Here is a 19199-nt window from a genome sequence, read left to right as displayed (position 1 = left end):
CACAAAAATCACGAAAAAAATCTTATATAAGCCGCAGGGTCCAAAACTTTGGAAAAAAGTCGCGTCTTATAGTCCGGAAATTACGGTACTATTTTGCTGACTATTCAGAATTCCAACTTTTTTATGGCCCTTCACCCCTTCAAGCTCAAATATGCATCCTATAAATCAGTCGCAATTGATGTGTAATTAAATTCTGTCATTTTGATAAAGGTCAATTAAGTTTAGCAATTCAGCCTTCTGTTGCCCGAATCCAAATTTTCACTGGTCCAATTATAAAATGTCATTATTTCAATTAGATTAATCATGTCGTCAAAATGCTATGTTACATATAAAGATTTATGATTCAAATGATTTAATTTCTATCGATCAATGTCCACTTTACAAAGTTTCTGATCACGCTGCCGTATAATTTGTCAGTGCATCTTCACTGTCCATATCTATGTATTTAGTTTTTTATCCCCGTTTCAGTGTCAATAAGCAGCCTTATTATGCCCTCTTTTATCAAAACTCCTCAGTTATGTCTGCCCCAGCACCCAAACACACTTCCATCCCTTTTGTCCCATACTCCACCAAGTTTGTAATGCTTCAGCAGTCTTTAGCAATGTGTCCAGTTTGACTTCATGTGACTCGTGCAAGTCTTTAGCAGCCTCTCCTCTTAGATTCTCATGATGATGATTCAGGGCTGGACCATCCGCCATTCTCAAATGCGTCCATCTTGTCTTTGTTATTTAAGTCCATTTGCTTTTTGATCTGCAACTGTGTGTATTCCACCAACTGTGGTTCTTGTCCTGTGAAGAGCTGTGCTTGCCCCCTTCAAGCATGATAATAGTTCCTGTTGTTCTCCCAACAGGTCAAAGGTGTCTCATGACCAGGGACAGTTGATTTTGAGGCAGCCAGTGGAGTACAAGGACTCAGTTCAGGACTTGTGCCACGCGCTAGGGCAGAACACACTGGGACACAAATTTCACAAAACTATCTTCGTGTTATCAGTCTTCCTGTGTAGTATTTGTTCCTTACACCCCAAATCTTCCTATTAACATTTTGTATCCTATCAGTTGCGCACACTCATCATCTTACTATCAAGCCGCCCTTATCAAATGCCTTTTTTTTTGAGTAATCCATCCACCCCACCCATTAACACAGCTAAAATCCTCGTTCCAGTGTTTATCATCAAATGAAGTTCCGAAATCCTTTGTAATAAACTGTAATGTAATTTAACAATCTACCAACATGGTTGTATATGCAGTGAATGTTATTGTTCAATCTATAGGTCATACAGCGCCTGTGTTCCAACTTTGACACTCCTCCTTGGTTTACCATCTCATAAGTTATTGTTGTCAGCAGCGCTAAATGATAGTGCTTGAAAGTGAATGTGTTATCGCCCAATTTAAAACACATGCCACATTTGAGCTAGTATTTATTCATTTATTTATTTCCCATCCTCATGTTAGCTGGCATGTGTCAGAATTAAAATGTAATTTTGCTTTTAATTTTAAGTCTTTCAAAATTGCTATATCCTTACTGCACCGAGATAAACTGTTAAATATATCTTTAAAAACAAACAAAAACAATCTATGCTCCTGCACAGACTCTTAAAAGTGGCACCCAAATGCAAGATTACAAATCAAACCTCCTCCTTCACTCTCACATTTTTGATAAAAGAGTCTACTTATCTAGACACTGTCATCACATACGAAATAATGGCCTGCAAATTAAATATAATGTTGTTGCTGTGGTCCCTCAAAACATGTGACTAGGATTTGGACAATTATTAACCCCCATCAATTGATCAATTAGTATCTCCTCACTAAATTCCTAGCCTGTTAACCTATCTGCATAAAGAAGACATTTACAATGCAGGGGATAAGAGAATAACAAGGAACACCTTAACAATAAACAAAATAAACCCAACCCACAATCAAAACCAAATAAACTAGGACCATGACATATGTAGACCAACACAGTACTCCAAATATTTCCTCATTAAAGTTTTAGCCTTTTTGTGTAGAGCACCATTGATTTCTAATCATTGACCTAATTTTATCCTTAATTTAATCCCAATCACGAATGCCCATTACTTAATACTTTACTTGGTGTTCTTTTGATAAAAAGTGCCCCCTTGCAATGTCGTTTTTATTTGTTGTTTTTAACTCTCAGTGATTCAAATCTTTGACTTATCCTTACATGTGTCCTTGTATAGTCTTATGTCATAACCAATCAATAATTCCTTCTAAATTTAAAATCTGCAAGCATTTAATTTTATCCAATTCTACAATGTATATTCTCTCTTACTCTCACATTTCACATTCCAGCTCAGTGGCCTAGTGGTAGAGTGTCCGCCCTGAGACTGGAAGGTTGTGAGTTCAAACCCTGGCCGGGTCATACCAAAGACTATAAAAATGGGACCCATTGCCTCCCTGCTTGGCACTCAGCATTAAGGGTTGGAATTGGGGAGTTAGATCACCAAATGATTCCCGGGCGCGGCACCGCTGCTGCCCACTGCTCCCTTCGGGGATGGGTTAAATGCAGAGACAAATTTCACCGCACCCAGTTGTGTGTGTGACAATCATTGGGACTTTAACTTTATTTTTATGAGGGCTGGGCACTCTCCTCGTTGGACAAGTTTCTGCCCACAACCCTCAGATTATATCTAATTTCTAATTTTTACATTTAACAATGCAAATCTGATAAACCATTGTCTAGCACACCGTTTCCGTGCACCAATTTAACGCAATTCCATCCTTTATAACGAACTGATACACAAAGACAAGCAGACACATAAACAAACACACGGGCCCACAACATAGACATGACAATCTTCCCAGCTGATAACAATGGTGGGGGGGAGCAACTGAAGTGCGGAGAGCCTTGCCACCTCATGCAACCCCCCACCTCTGTCCAAAATATGCATTTGTGCCCACCTGACCGTTTGGCCCAAACTTTAGAGCCGCACCCTTTTGAAAACAAAAATGGTTACAGTTTAAACCCACCACACAATGGGATATAACCTTCATGCTAATTAAATAGACATTCTTTATCAAATTCTTGTTAAGCCATTTTTCTGACTCCAACTCTCATGCAAAATAAAAATAATATCAACAATTTTATACAAATCAACTTATTGTTCTTTATGAACCACAAATCACCACTTCCATTCCATGAACAGCACCACAACTAATCACTCACTTCTTCAGCTGCGCCGCTGTCCAATCTGACAGCCAAGCCTGTTTTCCACACAATATCATCATAGACACACTTCAACAATTATGTAGCGACCTGGTTAACCCAGTTACCCTTCGCCCTAGACAACAATATAAGTCTCTAAGGTCGCACTATTGAGGTCGCCAGGCATCCGTCCTGCTATATCAGCGATGCCTTCACTTTTTTTTTTTTTTTTTTTTCTCAAGAGTCCCCGACTCGTATTGGTGGCCTCGCCGATCCAATCGACTCCGACCTTAGGCAACAGTATAAGTTCCTAAGTGTCTACTATTGAGGCCACTCTGGTGCCCATATGCTAGCCATTGGCATCCCACAAGTTCCCTACGGTGTGAGCGCCCTTCGTTGATCAGACGAAGTCCTCACCACCTTTCTCTTTCTTTCTTTTTCCACAAATCACTTTTATCAAGTTCCACACAAGCCTAAATATCTATACAACAACCCTTCCTGAACACAGAGCTGAAATTATTAATTTTGTATTCCGCTTTCACTCCACAACATTGCTGAACTGGGGGAGAGAAAAAGGTTCCCCCTTACCTTTTGTGCTGATCAGACTGCAATATTGTTGAGCAAGAGCGGAGAAGGAAGAATCCTTTCCTGGAGCATGCACTCTTCCCTCTGAAGAAATCAGGTCGGATGGTCACCATTTGTCAGATTTTGTCCACAATTTAGGGAGCGCGTTAGCTGCGCCTCACGGCAAAAGCCATTGCCAATCACCTGTTATCCAATTTACTCACTGCATGCTCGTTTGATTTCTTCAGATTTAGGAAAATGCTAAGACACTGAAGCAGAAATTAGACTTACACAGGTTGGTTGAGTTCAATCACAATTCTTGTTCAAAAAGCTCTGTTTTCAGGAAAGTACAATACAGCGCTGGGCCCTTCAAGAGCGGAAAGTCACCATTCAGAAAAGGCAACGTTCAAGGTTCTTTGGTTAGCTTATATCAGTTGCACATGCCAGTGTGGGCCGAGTTTGATGGGTGGGGATGGGAGCGAAAACAAACTCCAGCCGAATCGGCCCACACAGGTTAATTAAAGGCCATATCATAGAAATGTGTCTTTAAACGTGTCTTCAATGTTTCTAGTGAGGTAGCAGTTCTAATATCCATTGGTAGGGCATTCCAAAGCTCTGGAGCCCGAATAGAAAATTCTCTACCCTGCAGACATTTTCTTGGCCCTCGGTGTCACTAAGACTAGCGTTTTGCGAACGAAGGTTACGAGACGGAACATAAGGAACAACTAGGTGGACAAGATATGAAGGCGCTAAGCCATGCAGTGATTTATAGGTTAATAGAAGAACCTTGAAGTCACATCTTAAATGGACCGAGAGCCAATGTAAGTTGGCTAATATTGGGGTAATGTGATCAAGTTTTCTTGTCCGTGAGAGCAGCCTCGCAGCAGCATTTTGTACTTACTGTAGACTTTTGATGCTGGACTTAGGAAGACCAGAGAATAATGCATTATAGTAGTCCAGGCGCAACGTAAGATAAAGGCTCTAACACACAAACTGAAAAAAAGTATGAGAACCAATCATCTAGGAAAATCAGATTGAGCGCTCCTTGAGAAATTAGGGTTTTGTCCGGTCGCATTGATAAACACAAATATGCAAATGATGGCACAGACAAAAAGATTATTCAGTAATAGAAAAGTAGCCATTTTAATTTGAATTAGAGAAGAAATTGGATGCTTTGGTCCGGACGAGACCTGCCGATCAAACGCCAGCAATACGCCTGTCACCCCATCAATAGTCAGTTTAAAAAAAAAAAAAAAAAAAAAACGAAAAAAAACATCCATTAATCATCACCAGGATGAGCAAATGTGCTTGGCAGTCAGCTGGCTCCGCCTCCTCTTTGGCAAACAGCAGCAGCAAAAACAAAAATTACATTATGTGTATAAAAATATTTCTAAATGAAAGTAAAACTAATTAATATCGATCAAAGAAACAACAAAAATCAAATATACCACCCAAAAATAAAAACAAACAAAGTCTTTGGCCAATTTTACTTCAGAGGATGTCGGTCGCCGCTCATCTCAGGTCAAAGGTCGGAGTGGGTACCCCGGGACTCCGACCTGTGGAGAATGCGAGCGTCGTAGAGCGTGTTATCGTCGTCGTCACTCGCCGCCGTCAGCGCCAACGTGTCCTCCGAGTGGGCCAGCAGGCCGTAAGTCTTCCTCGAGGGCGCCTTCTTCACACTACACCAAAAAACACAGTGCAGAAAATGCGCGCATGCGTAGAAATTTCGTAATTCAGCACAGCAAATATTCGCCAAGTTTTCGGCGTTGCGGGTCGTCAACAGTGACGTCACGATACTCACCGCACGGCCCTGACAAGGAAGTAAAGCATGCCCAAGGCGGTGATGGCGACGAGCACATACAAGGCCCGCTGCACCATCGACGAATCCGCGTTGAAGCCGCTTAGCGTATGGCCTTCTCTTCCCGCATTTCCTGCTGCGCTGCTGCTGCTGTTGCTCGAACTCGCCTCAGTAGGTCCGCTCACTTCATCGGTCTGCGGCGCCGCCAGAACGACAAATGTCCGTCGGCAGACTAGAAGAAGACACAGCACCAGGGGAAGAAATAGCGCCGAGCGCGTCGGCGCCGCCATTGAAACGAAAGTTAATTTGAGCGCTTCGCTGAAACAACTCGACTCGGCAGTCTGCGTTGTTGTTAATGTACACACCGACCAGGAAGTGAAGTGACACTGCGTATGACGACATCATGTCCTCACGTCTACTGCACTTGAACGGCGCGGCCCCTGGTGGCCATTTTCGGCAGCACAGCGACTTTTCATAATATGTTAGAATAGGCCCCTTTGGCACTTGTGATTAGCATGGTAGCTTGAGCTATGCCGTCATATCGCTGTAACCTATCTCGCTTTCCCGTCTCTATGACACTCTTTACACATATGTAGAAGTTGATCTCAGTTAAGACTACAAGGTCACACAGGCCAGGCAGTCGCCCCCTTGCTGGAGGGCGGCCCAGAGTAGTATAATAATTGAAGAACCTTGGAGGTTTTTCCGCAATCTCGCAGGGAAGGCTCCACAGCTGCGTATCAATCTTTCTGGCATACATTAAATAGTTAAACTGAGAAGGCTGCCGCCGGGTAATTACTGTTAGCATAGCATTGAAGATAAAGAACTGGGACAATTTCTAATAGAACGTTCAACCAATGGATAGTCATTTACTGAACAGAATAAGAGAAGTTGAATTAAGATGTATCTGTAACGAAATTACATCGTGAAGATGTAGGCGTGCACGCAGCTTTAAGTGACAGCTCGAGCGCCCAATGGCGAGGCTCAGATTGGCCCTAGTCCTGTCGGGGGCGTGCCCAGTAGATTACAGCCGCCGCAGATCACATCACAACACGTCACAAGCCATCGGAACCATTTGGACCATCGATTCTTGTTGCGATCCCCTTCTAAAACTGGGACCCGGTCGGACTCGTTTCTGGAGCTGCGACGGTCACGATCATGGTTCGAACGGAACCAGCGTTCGAGCATTTATAAGCCCGATGGAGACCGAGCAGGTTTCGGATTCAGGTGTCGGACTGGAGTAAAAAAAAAAAAAAAAAACACGAAGGAAGAGGGGAAAAAGGTCGTGTCTGTTGTACGTTTTGGGTCTTAAACGGAGCAGGAGGCGGAATTAAAGACCCACTATTCACTCCCTCTAATCCGGTTCTGAGCCATTTGGATTTGTGAGGGCGCGCGTGATCGGAGCCAGACGCAGCGTCAAGATGCCGACGTCCCGGCCCGGTTCGGAAGCAGTGCCAGCGGACTTCTGGGTGGACGGCTCGCGCAGGGACGGGACGGTGGAGGAGTTCTACATACTCGGCTCCGAATTGGGCAGGTCAGTCCGGACGGACGCACGCGCACGACACCAATGAAGCGTTGTTTCGAATGGGGGGGCTTTCGGGTTCACAGGGCAAACTTGCGACAAGAGCAAGACAACCACAACCCAACACCTAATCACAAGATCACACAAACGTCCAAAAACACAACCACAGCCCCAACTCGACACACAAGCGCATGGAGCTCTGCTTTCCGCTGAAAATGTCAATGACTAAATACGTTTTGTCGTGATTATTTTTATTGTTACAAACGTGGTCTGGTCACGTGATCATGATTTTTGGCAGTTAAAGTTGAGCTCAACAATCCTGAAGGAAGAACAAATTGACGCTGCATTGCTGTCACGGCAACAGCCAGGTGTCCTCCTGGATGAAGGAGCAGAGCATAATGGCTAATCATGGAGTTCAGTTTGTGTTTTTTTTTGCACTGAAGTGTGACATCACCCAGCTGCAAACGCACAAATGTGTTTGTGCGCCGTCGTGAGGCCTGTTAGTAGGTGTGCTGTTGCCATGGAGTACAGGCAGGCCTGTATGGACATGATCGTCTTCCACCATCTGGCACACACACTTACATACTAAACACACACGACACAAAAAGTGCACCCACACACGCCCAGGCACTTGCAGGATGTGTTGCGTTGTGTTTTCAGAGGCGCCACATCTGTGGTGTATCGCTGCGAAGAGAAAGAGAAGAAGAAGTCGTACGCCGTCAAAGTTCTCAAGAAGACGGTCAGTGGTCTCACGACGACGACGTTGTCACCTCAGTTTACCAACGGGCCCAGCCCGCCGGCTAACTTGCGCAACTTTGCTCGTTTTCCTGAGCCGCAGATCGACAAGAAGATCGTCCGCACGGAGATCGGTGTCCTGCTGCGTCTTTCGCACCCCAACATCGTAAGTGTGGCGTCGCTTCCTGCCACTGCATCACGGGTCCGTCCGATGACTATGCTCTTTTGTCTATTTGCTCTTTACTCCTCAGATCCAGCTGAAGGAGATCTTCGAGACGGACACGGACATTGCTCTGATTCTGGAGCTGGTGACGGGAGGCGAGCTTTTTGACAGGTGACCTTCTAGCTGACATTTGCCGTGATGCGTCACTCCAGGTGTCCCCGACAAGCGTCGCGACACGTTACGTGGCAGATCGTGACGCGCAGCGTAATTGGTCACACGTGACGTGACGTTTCACCTGCCCATACGTGACTTTTGCCTTTCAGGATTGTGGAGCGCGGCTACTACAGCGAGCGAGACGCCGCCCACGTCATCAAACAGATCCTGGAGGCCGTGGCGGTAGGCTGTTCGCGTTGCATTTTCTGTCTTAAAGTATCAAAGTAAAAGATATCAAGTCTTAAGATATCAAAGTCCAATACTTACAATGGAGGAGCTCATGAAAAAAAACATACAAACATATCAGCAAATACATCTGAAAACAAACAGAATCCAAAGAATTAACATTGACATGGTTTCTGAGTTGTCCGCTGACGCAAACATAAGGAGGAAGGCAGCTTCAACTTGTCTGTTTCCACCTCCCAATCTCGATTTCACCATTAACCTAGCTACAGTATCCACGTCCATCCTCCAACGTCCATCACCTCTCCCGCCCTAAACTCTGCGGATTTAAAAACTCCCGGTGCGTGATTGCAAAATGATTCAGCATCTGCAACTTTGTGGACTCGAGAGGTGACCAGAAAACGGCCTGATTTACACTAAGTTAGGCTAGCCTAGCCGATGGCGCACGAGCCACCTCCATCGGCCGGCCGTTGTCTTTCATCTGTCGCTTTAGCGCTGTTAGCGTTTAGCTTCCAGCTCGCATGCTGTTGTGCCATCGCATAGCGTCTTCTTATGTAACATCCAGCTGCTCTACAGATTAACACGATCACATGGGATTGAAAGCGCACGCGTGCACGTGGGCCATAGATGACCTCGATCCCGCGTGTTGCGATCAGCGCGAGTCGACGTCCTTCTCCGGTCGGGCGCCTTGTTAGCATTGGCGTCGCATCGCCAACTGTCTTGCCAATACAAATGTTTCGAATGAATTTTTAATGATGAAAACAAAGACAATCTTAATTAGTGTGAAGGCCTTCAGCCGTATGTTATTCTACACCAGGGGTGTCAAACAAATTTTGTTGCGGGCCGATTCATAGTTTCCTTCGGAGGGCCATTACGACCGTCAACAAACTGATTAACAACTAAGTTTGAAACCGGAGACTAGTAAAAACTGCTCAAATATTTTTAAAAGATCAATGGTAACAAAAATTATTAGCTATATCTGTATTTTTCAAAAGTGAAGACAATTTGTAACTATTGACTGATGAAATTGATGCAAAATTTGTCTTTGGGGACCACATTTCATACGTATTTGCGCAGAATTTCACAAAAATTCGTTTTTCACTTCTAATTTCTACATTTTTCATCCGATTCAACAGATTCCAACTTTGAAATGTTCATCTTTTGCCTACCTATTCCAAAACTTCCCATACAAAAAGTGAACATTTTAAATTTTGAAATTCACGCAAAATTTCGTTTTTCACTTCTAATTTCTAAATTTTTCAACCAATTCAACCCATTCCAACCTTAAACTGTTCGTCTTTTGCCTACCTATTCCAGAACTTTCCACTCACCAAAAATTCCACACATTCAATTTTGAAATTCACACCAAATTTTCCAAAATTGAATTTTTCCCTTCTAATTTCTACCTTTTTCAACCGATTCAACCCGTTCCAAATTTAAACTGTTCATCTTTTGCCTACCTGTTCCAGAACGTCCCACAATTCTGGGGTGTTTTTACTTTTCTCTTTCAAAAAATTCACGGTTTTGGCAAAATTTACAAATTTATCTGCCATATTTTCAACATTCATTCTCTATGGGACATACACCATTTGCTCTAACTTTTAGAATTTTTGTCTGATTCAACCCGTTTCAACTTTTGGAGTCAAAACTGAACCTTTCAAACCCGTAGTTTTCCTTTCGTTCCAAATTTCAAAACGTTTTGGCACTTTTTTTTTTTAATTCCCGTTCATCCTCTATGGCAGGGGTCACCAACACGGTGCCCGCGGGCACCAGGTCGCCCGTGAGGACCGCATGAGTCGCCCGCAGGACTATTCCAAAATTAGCTCAAATAGCGGCACTTGTCAGTGAGCTGCATCTATTTATTTTACAGTCGAACCTCAGTTTTCGAATGTCCTGGTTCTTGAACAAATCGGAATTCGAACAAAAAAATTCGAGATTTTTTGGCTTCGGTTGTCCAACAAAATTCGGAGGTCGAACCTCGCGAGATGAGCCGGGAGGAACCGAGAAAACCCGACCGCGCCGCCCGGATGCCGACTGACTCCGTTGTTATTGTATTTTCGTTACTTTTAGGATTGTATTAACCCCTAATCATGCCTCCAAAGAAAGCAAGTGAGAGCAGTAAAGCCATCCTAAAACACAAAGACGCTCTTAAAGCAATGCGACAGTGAGCACCCGGCGCGCTGTGGTTGCGCGATCGGACAAAATTAAGCTCCCTGCGCACTGAGGTCCACTTAAATTTTGGAAAGTACATCAGGACTTTAAAAATATTTTCTAAATTCTAGCCACGGCTCTGTCACAATAATGCGACCAGCGCGGTGCAGTTGCGCGGTCGGCGATGCGCTACTGTTGCGCGTTCGGTGGTGCGCTGCAGCTGCACGATCGGACAAAATTAAGCTCCCTGCGCACTTAGGTCCACTTCAATTTTGGAAACTACGTACATCAGGACTTTAAAAATATTTTCTAAATTTCAGCGACGGCTCTGTCACAATAATGCGATCGTCGCGGTGCAGTTGCGCGGTGGGCGACGCGCTACGGTTGCGCGTTCGGCGGTGCGCTGCATTTGAGCGATCAGACAAATATGCGCAAATGAAAAAATGCTTAAAAAAGACGCGGGTTTTTTGTCTTGAAACGGATTAAAAATGTTTCCATTATTTGTAATGGGAAAAATAGATTCGGAATTCGACCGATTCGCTTCTCGAACCGCCTTCTGAAACGGATTGTGGTCAAAAACCAAGGTTTGACTGTATTTCTGCTATTCTTGTTAAAATCACACTTACATGTTAACTGCAAATGACAATAATAACACAGTGAAAGCCGAATTGAGAAAATTGGCTATTTCAGAAGTGTATGTCAAACTGGTAGCCCTTTTGCCTTAATCAGTACCCAGGAAGTAGCTCTCGGTTTAAGAAAGGTTGGTGACCCCTGCTCTATGGGGTATTCAACATTTGCTCTAACTTCTATTTTTTTTTTGTCTGATTCAACCCATTTCCATCCATCCATCTATCCATCTTCTTCCGCTTATCCGGGGTCGGGTCGCGGGGGCAGCAGCTTTAGGAGGGACTCCCAGACTTCCCTCTCCCCAGCCACTTCATCCAGCTCATCCCGGGGGATCCCAAGGCGTTCCCAGGCCAGCTGAGAGACATAGTCTCTCCAGCGCGTCCTGGGTCGTCCCCGGGGTCTCCTACCGGTGGGACATGCCCGGAACACCTCCCCAGGGAGGCGTCCAGGAGGCATCCTGATAAGATGCCCGAGCCACCTCATCTGGCTCCTCTCAACGTGGAAGAGTAGCGACTCTACTCCGAGTCTCTCCCGGATGACCGAGCTTCTCACCCTATCTCTAAGGGAGAGCCCGGACTTCCTGCGGAGAAAACTCATTTCGGCCGCTTGTATCCAGGATCTCGTTCTTTCGGTCACGACCCATAGCTCGTGACCATAGGTGAGGGTAGGAGCGTAAATCGACCGGTAAATTGAGAGCTTTGCCTTTTGGCTCAGCTCTCTCTTCACCACAACGGACCGGTACAGGGTCCGCATTACTGCCGACGCTGCACCGATCCGCCTTTTCCGATCGAGGACCATGGACTCGGATTTGGAGGTGCTGACCCTCATCCCGACCGCTTCACACTCGGCTGCGAACCGTTCCAGCGAGAGCTGGAGATCACGGCCTGAAGAAGCCAAAAGCACCACGTCATCTGCAAAAAGCAGAGACGAGATGCTGAGGTCCCCAAACCGGACCCCCTCAACGTCTCGGCTGCGCCTAGAAATTCTGTCCATAAAAATTATGAACAGAATCGGTGACAAAGGGCAGCCTTGGCGGAGTCCAACCCTCACTGGGAACGAATCCGACTTACTGCCGGAAATGCGGACCAGACTCTGGCATCGGTGATACAGGGACCGAACCGCCCTTATCAGTGGGCTCGGCACCCCGTACTCCCGAAGCACCCTCCACAGAACCTCCCGAGGAACACGGTCGAATGCCTTCTCCAAGTCCACAAAACACATGTGGACTGGTTGGGCGAACTCCCATGCACCCTCGAGGATCCTACCGAGGGTGTAGAGCCCGTCCACTGTTCCACGGCCAGGACGAAAACCACACTGCTCCTCCTGAATCCGAGGTTCGACCTCCCGACGGACCCTCCTCTCCGGCACCTCTGAATAGACCTTACCGGGGAGGCTGAGGAGTGTGATTCCCCTGTAATTGGAACACACCTTCTTAAAGAGGGGAACCACCACCCCAGTCTGCCAATCCAGAGGCACTGTCCTCGATGTCCACGCAATGTTGTAGAGGCGTGTCAGCCATGACAGCCCCACAACATCCAGAGCCTTTAAGAACTCCGGGCGGATCTCATCCGCCTTGCCACCGAGGAGTTTTTTAACTACCTCAGTGACTTCGACCCCAGAGATTGGAGAATCCGCCTCAGAGTCTCCAGGCCCTGCTTCCTCAATGGAAGGCGTGTAGGTGGAATTGAGGAGGCCTTCGAAGTATTCTCCCCACCGACTCATGACGTCCCGAGTCGAGGTCAGCAGCACGCCATCCCCACTGTAAACAGTGTTGACGTTGCACTGCTTCCCCCTCCTGAGACGCCGGATGGTGGACCAGAATTTCCTCGAAGCCTTCCGGAAGTCATTCTCCATGGCCTCACCAAACTCCTCCCACGCCCGGGTTTTTGCCTCAGCAACCGCCGAAGCCGCGTTCCGCTTGGCCATCCGGTACCTGTCGGCTGCCTCCGGAGTTTCGCAGGCCAAAACGGCCCGATAGGACTCCTTCTTCAGCTTGACGGCATCCCTTACCGTCGGTGTCCACCAGCGGGTTCGGGGATTGCCGCCTCACCTTACGGCCACAGCTTCGGTCGGCCGCGTCAACAATGGAGGCGCGGAACAAGGTCCACTCAGACTCCATGTCCCCCGCCTCCCCCGGGACTTGGGAAAAGCTCTGCCGGAGGTGGGAGTTGAAGCTCTTCCTGACAGGAGATTCTGCCAGACGTTCCCAGCAGACCCTCACAGAGCGTTTGGGTCTGCCAGGTCGGACCGGCATCTTCCCCCACCATCGGAGCCAACCCACCACCAGGTGGTGATCAGTTGACAGCTCCGCCCCTCTCTTCACCCGAGTGTCCAAAACATGCGGCCGCAAATCAGATGACACGACTACAAAGCCGATCATCAAACTACGGCCTAGGGTGTCCTGGTGCCAAGTGCACACATGGACACCCTTATGTTTGAACATGGTGTTCATTATTGAAAATCCGTCTCGAGCACAGAAGTCCAATAATAGAACACCGCTCGGGTTCAGATCGGGGGGGCCATTCCTCCCAATCACGCCCTTCCAGGTCTCACTGTCATTGTCCATGTGAGCATTGAAGTCACCCAGTAGAACGATGGAGTCCCCAGAAGGAGCGCTCTCCAGCACTTCCTCCAGGGACTCCAAGAAGGGTGGGTACTCTGAGCTGACGTTTGGTGCATAGACACAAACAACATTCAGGACCTGTTTCCCCACCCGAAGGCGGAGGGAGGCTACCCTCTCGTTCACCGGGGTGAACCCCAATATGCAGGCGCACGTGTATACCCACACCTGCTCGACGCCTCTCACCGTGGGCAACTCCAGACTGGAAGAGAGTCCAGCCCCTCTCGAGAGGGCTTGTACCGGAACCCAAACTGTGCGTGGAGGCTAGTCCGACTATATCTAGTCGGAATTTTTCTGCCTCGCACACCAGCTCGGGCTCCTTTCCAGCCAGAGAGGTGACATTCCATGTCCCAAGAGCCAGCTTCTGCAGCCGGGGATCAGACTGCCAAGGTCCCTGCCTTTGGCTGCCGCCCAGCTCACACTGCACCCGAACCCTTTGGCCCCTCCCACAGGTGGTGAGCACATGGGAAGGGTGACCCACGTTTCCTTTTCGGGCTGTGCCCGGCCGGGCCCCATGGGCGAAGGCCCGGCCACCAGACGCTCGCCTTCGAGCCCCGCCTCCAGGCCTGGCTCCAGAGTGGGGCCCCGGTGACCCGCGTCCGGGCGAGGGAAAACGAAGTCCATTTATTCTACTCATCATAGGGGGCTTCTGTGAGCCGTGCTTTGTCTGGCCCCTCACCTAGGACCCGTTTGCCATGGGTGACCTTACCAGGGGCATGAAGCCCCCGACAACATGGCTCCTAGGATCATAGGGGCACGCAAACCCCTCCACCACGGTAAGGTGACAACTCACGGAGGGGTCAACCCATTTCAACTTTAGAATTCCAAATTGAATCTTTCTAACCCGCAGTTTTTGTTTCGTTCCAAATTTCAAAGTTTTATGGCGCATTTCTTTTCTAAATTCCCATTCATTCTCTATGGAGCATTCAACATTTGCTCTGATTTCTACATTTTTCATCCGATTCAACACATTCCAACTTTAAACTGTTCATCTTTTGCCTACCTATTCCACAACTTCCTACTTACCGCCGCAAATTTAACAAAATTTCATTTTTCCCATCTAATTTCTAAATTTTTTGACCGATTCAACCCGTTCCAACTTTCAACTGTGCATCTTATGCTTACCTATTCCACAACTTCCGACTCATGAAAAATGTTCAACTTTAAAATTCACCCTAAATTTAAAAAAAATTGTTTTTCCCTTCTTATTCCTACATTATTTGACCGATTCAACCCGTTCCAACTTGAATCAGAATTGCCTTCATTGTCGCTGTACACAGTACATCAGAATTTGAGACATCATTAATTAACATCCTGTAGCATTCTCCGAATATTTATTCAGCTTCTTCGCCTTCACACGCAATTTCTCCAGAAATTGCAAATTCTAGTTGGATGTATCCTTGCTTTTTTTCAATGTAAAAAATATTTTGTGAATGAAACACTTCTTTTTGTTAGATTTTTTTCTTTGTCTTCAATGTTGTTGTCATGCCTTTCTGATCGTGAATAATAACTGGTGTTTCCGTGTGTCAGTACCTGCATGAGAATGGCGTGGTGCATCGTGACCTCAAACCGGAGAACTTGCTCTATGCCGACCTCTCGCTCCACGCGCCGCTCAAGATCGGTGAGTGCCGCCTTTGGCGTCACCGTGATGAGCGCACACGCTCCATCAACCGTGTGTGCGTGCTGCCATTATCTTTCAGCGGACTTTGGTCTTTCCAAAATAATCGATGAGAGGGTGACCATGAAGACTGTGTGCGGCACGCCCGGATACTGTGGTGACTGCGCCTCCGCGACGTGCCTCCTCACCTTCAGACGGACGAGGGGAAGACCATGCGGTGCCGTGTCGTGGCCGCCTCACCCTTTTCTCGCTTTGTTTGTCTTTTGAGCTCCTGAGATTCTTCGAGGAAACGCTTACGGACCAGAAGTGGACATGTGGTCAGTAGGCGTCATTCTCTACATCCTGTGAGTTAAGCACATGCGCTGCGCCAGGCACGAGTGGCACCAGGGCGCTGACCTGTGTGGGGACGGTCGCAGGCTGTGCGGGTTCGAGCCCTTCTTCGACGCACGAGGGGACCAGTACATGTACACGCGCATTCTCAACTGCGACTACGAGTTTGTCTCCCCTTGGTGGGACGACGTCTCGCTCAACGCCAAGGACCTGGTGGGTGGCCGCCGCCGATCCGACCGTCTCTTAGTTCATCTGGTCGTCCGTTTGCTAAGAGTAGAGCTAATGTCGCGTGCAGGTGAGCAAGCTGATTGTGTTGGACCCGGGCAAGCGCCTGAGCGTGCACCAGGCCCTGCAGCACCCGTGGGTACTGGGCAAGGCGGCGCGCTTCTCACACATGGACACGGCGCACAGGAAGCTGCAAGAGTTCAACGCCAGACGCAAGCTGAAGGTGAGCCGGTCCAAAACGCAGCGAGTCGCATCAGAGTACGTCACATGACATCATTGCCCGTAGCCCGACCTGTCGGTGTCATGAGACACTGTCGCGCCGCTCAAGCGACTGTCTCATACCTCACGTTATGTGGTGAGTCTTTCCACGGCCCAGTCACCCGTGGCCTCACGTGACATCTTGCGACTCCCGTGTGTCAAGCGACGGTTGCGTGACTGTAATGCGCCGACATGCTACAGCATATGGCGTAATGCGCCCGTCATGTGACTGTAACGCGGCAGGCGGCCATGAAGGCGGTGGTGGCGACCGGTCGGATGCACGAGTCATCTCGCCGCCGCACCGACAGCTGCGAGATTCCCGCCACGCAGAGCAATGTGGGGCAGGACCCGGCCCTCGAGTCGGCCACCCCCAACCCCAAAGAGGCCACGCTCTCGGAGAAACAAAGGGAACAAAGTAGCCCCGTCCTTTCTCGCAAGCAGGACGCCGCGCCTGCCCCGACTAGGCCGCCGCTCCGGGCCGACGCCCAGCGGCAGGCCAGATCGGCGGTGGCCCCGCCCAGGCCGTCCAAGAAGAGCTACTCGGCAGGCCAAACAGCCACCGGGAACCGGGCCGAGCCCCCTGGCCCCGACAGCCTCAGCAACGGCTTAACGACAGGGGTGGCGCCCGCTGCAAAGACCGACCACGGCCAATGAACTCTTTCCAGAGACGCTAACGGTGCGGAATGGTGTTAGCTTGTGAAGATTGACAAATAATTCCAAACTGAGTTTTACTGACAAGTGCATGAAACCCTGCGGCTCGCATGCCAGCTAATATGCTAAGGTCTGAAATGTGAAGTTGTCAATCTGTTTACACTCTCTGTTTTTCAAGTAAAGCTAAGATGACTTTTTTAATAATTAAGATATTTTATGCTTGAAAGTTTCTTGTTCTCATGCATTAGCAAGGTTGCACGTTTACGCCGACTACCTTTTTTTTGCCCGTGTTTGCGCCACCTAGGAAACACCCTCATGTTAGCTTAGCTCGGCATCAACGGCAACAGGAGCATTCCAACCAGAAGGCCACAATTGAGCAATGCTCCGTTTGTGTCGTCACGTTCAAATAAAAGCGAGATGTGCGCCTGCATCACTTGGTGATGACTTCCACCTTTGTCATTGATTTAGCTTAACAGTCCATGTATAAGCTAAGCTATGTGAATGGCGGAGATGTTCAGATGACAGCTTCCTGTTTGCTTTTGGGTGGGCGGGGCTTAGAATAATTATTGTCCTTGTGTTTGTCGTGTTGATGCAGACAGAAAATGACATCATCAGACCTCAGTAAAGTTTTGCCACTCCAAGTGTTGAATTGTCTTTTTATTGCATTTCAAATGTATTTCTGCCGCCAAGCCCTGAAAAGTCTCCAAGAGCTTCACATGTTTTTGTTTTTTTTGACAAACGCTGGCAAGCCATGCTAGTCTACAACACACGTGACAGAATCAATAATGACTAACGCTTTCAGCGTAGTGTGCGTATTGGGCGCGCTGCCACTGAGTACATGTATTATGTTTGAGGCAGTAGAACAAAAATCCTGGACGATTTTGAAATGCCCCCGGACATTTTTTAAGGTCTCAAAAGTAGGACATGTACGGGAAAAAGAGGACGTCTGGTCACCCTTGTTAGGGTTTTACAGAGTATCCTTATCGTATGATTATGTTGGAATGCAACCGGTAATGAATCCCATTCTATACAAGGTCGTAAAACACCCCCTGATATGTTTTGACTAGAGCACAAGGGCTTCCTATTCAGTCTACTCTTGCCCCCACTCTTTCTCTTAATAAATATGTCCTTGCAGTTGGGAGAGCTTCAGAGTTCACTCCGTCAACGTGTGAGCTCTCCACCTGCAGGTGTCTAAAAGAACTTGCTTGTCTCTCGTGTGGTTCTTGCGAAATAAGTTGGAGTGAGCAAATCTCTAACATTTTGGTGCCGAAACCCGGGACCTCTCATACCCATCATCTGGCTCACGGAGGACGACGCGCTGTAAACCGTCGACGGGCCAGCGTCCACTAGCCGGACCTGGTAAAGAAAGACCTGGGAAGGAAATTCTTCGCTGGGCCAGCATCTTAGGTCTGCCTTCGTCTGACAGAGGTGGATTGACGGGACCCGGCAGTGCAACAACCAGGGGACAAGTAAGTTAAAAGCCTGAAGTTGTGTTGTGTTGTTAAACGCGTAACACGTAGAGGTGCACAAGAGATACGGCTTTGGTTTATCCGAGCTATGAGATACGGCTTTGGTTTATCCGAGCTATGAGATACGGCTTTGGTTTGTCCGAGCTATGAGGCCTAAAAAAGCGCTGGAGTTTGTGTGATTGAGTGTGTGACTGGTAGGATAAATTGACTAAATAGCAGTTCTAGCATTGATCCACGGTATTAATACAGGCTAGTAATCTGTTGAAAGGTCAATTTAAACCTGCATTGAGGATCCTCACAGACATGATTAAATAAAATAGTAATAAATAAGTAATAATAATAATAATAATATTTTTGAGAAAAAGAAATTGTATAACCTAAAACTACAAGAATTAATATGGGAAATAAAAACGGTAAATCTCTACCTCTTGACGGAGATGAGAAGTACATGGCGAGTAGATTTCTTAATTGTATGCAATATATGCCGAAGTGGAAGAAAAAGTATGGAGTAGAAGGGAAGTTGAGAGTTGAAGTGTGGAAGATAGTAGTTGATGTTTTAGAAGAGAGTGTGAATAAAAAGAAAAATGGACTGAAAAAGAAAAGAAAAGAGAGAGAATTGGATTGTGCTAAAATGTGGTTAAAAGCTTCACAAGAGAGAAGAGAACAAATCCAAAAGACAAAAGATAGAAAGATGAAAGGTGATGAGGCTGAGACTATGTTTGTCAGGCCGGAAGACAATGAGGCACTGTCGCGGCCACGGCTCCAGCCGAAGCTGAAGGCGCAGCTCAAGCAGAGGAGCAAGAGGGGCCTTCCGCTCGTACACAAAACTTGTATCCAAGCTTAACAAACCTGCAGCCCCCCCCCCCCCATATAACAGCAAAAGAAGTCAGGGTCACATTATTAGAAGTCC

General features: G+C 47.4%; 2 protein-coding genes across 3 annotated transcripts; one reads left to right on the top strand and one right to left on the bottom strand.

The window, feature by feature from the left end:
• Nucleotides 1-4845: 4845 nt before the first annotated feature.
• On the bottom strand, nucleotides 4846-5918 carry fam174c (family with sequence similarity 174 member C). The gene is made up of 2 exons (XM_088393807.1): nucleotides 5531-5918; nucleotides 4846-5408 (listed from the first exon to the last, which is right to left on the bottom strand). Exons 1-2 carry the CDS (start codon nucleotides 5815-5817, stop codon nucleotides 5252-5254), a joined length of 444 nt encoding a protein of 147 aa, XP_088249933.1. The 5' UTR covers nucleotides 5818-5918; the 3' UTR covers nucleotides 4846-5251.
• On the top strand, nucleotides 5260-17461 carry LOC148388043 (calcium/calmodulin-dependent protein kinase type IV-like). Of its 2 annotated transcripts, none has more exons than XM_088393806.1 (11): nucleotides 5260-7058; nucleotides 7707-7785; nucleotides 7885-7947; nucleotides 8033-8115; nucleotides 8268-8340; nucleotides 15269-15359; nucleotides 15439-15513; nucleotides 15625-15673; nucleotides 15773-15899; nucleotides 15982-16134; nucleotides 16413-17461. In XM_088393806.1, the coding sequence occupies exons 1-11, from the start codon at nucleotides 6946-6948 to the stop codon at nucleotides 16821-16823; spliced, it is 1317 nt and encodes a 438-aa protein (XP_088249932.1). In that variant the 5' UTR covers nucleotides 5260-6945; the 3' UTR covers nucleotides 16824-17461. The 2 variants fall into 2 exon arrangements, with proteins under 2 accessions (XP_088249932.1, XP_088249931.1); XM_088393805.1 differs by having other exon boundaries at nucleotides 5261-7058; nucleotides 15625-15700.
• The last annotated feature ends 1738 nt before the right edge of the window (nucleotides 17462-19199 follow it).

The sequence above is a fragment of the Syngnathus floridae genome, chromosome 13 (genome assembly GCF_059516105.1).
Source record: "Syngnathus floridae isolate MCC-2025c chromosome 13, RoL_Sflo_1.0, whole genome shotgun sequence".
NCBI classification, from domain to species: Eukaryota; Metazoa; Chordata; class Actinopteri; order Syngnathiformes; family Syngnathidae; genus Syngnathus; species Syngnathus floridae.
This window is presented reverse-complemented; position numbering and strand designations above follow the sequence as displayed.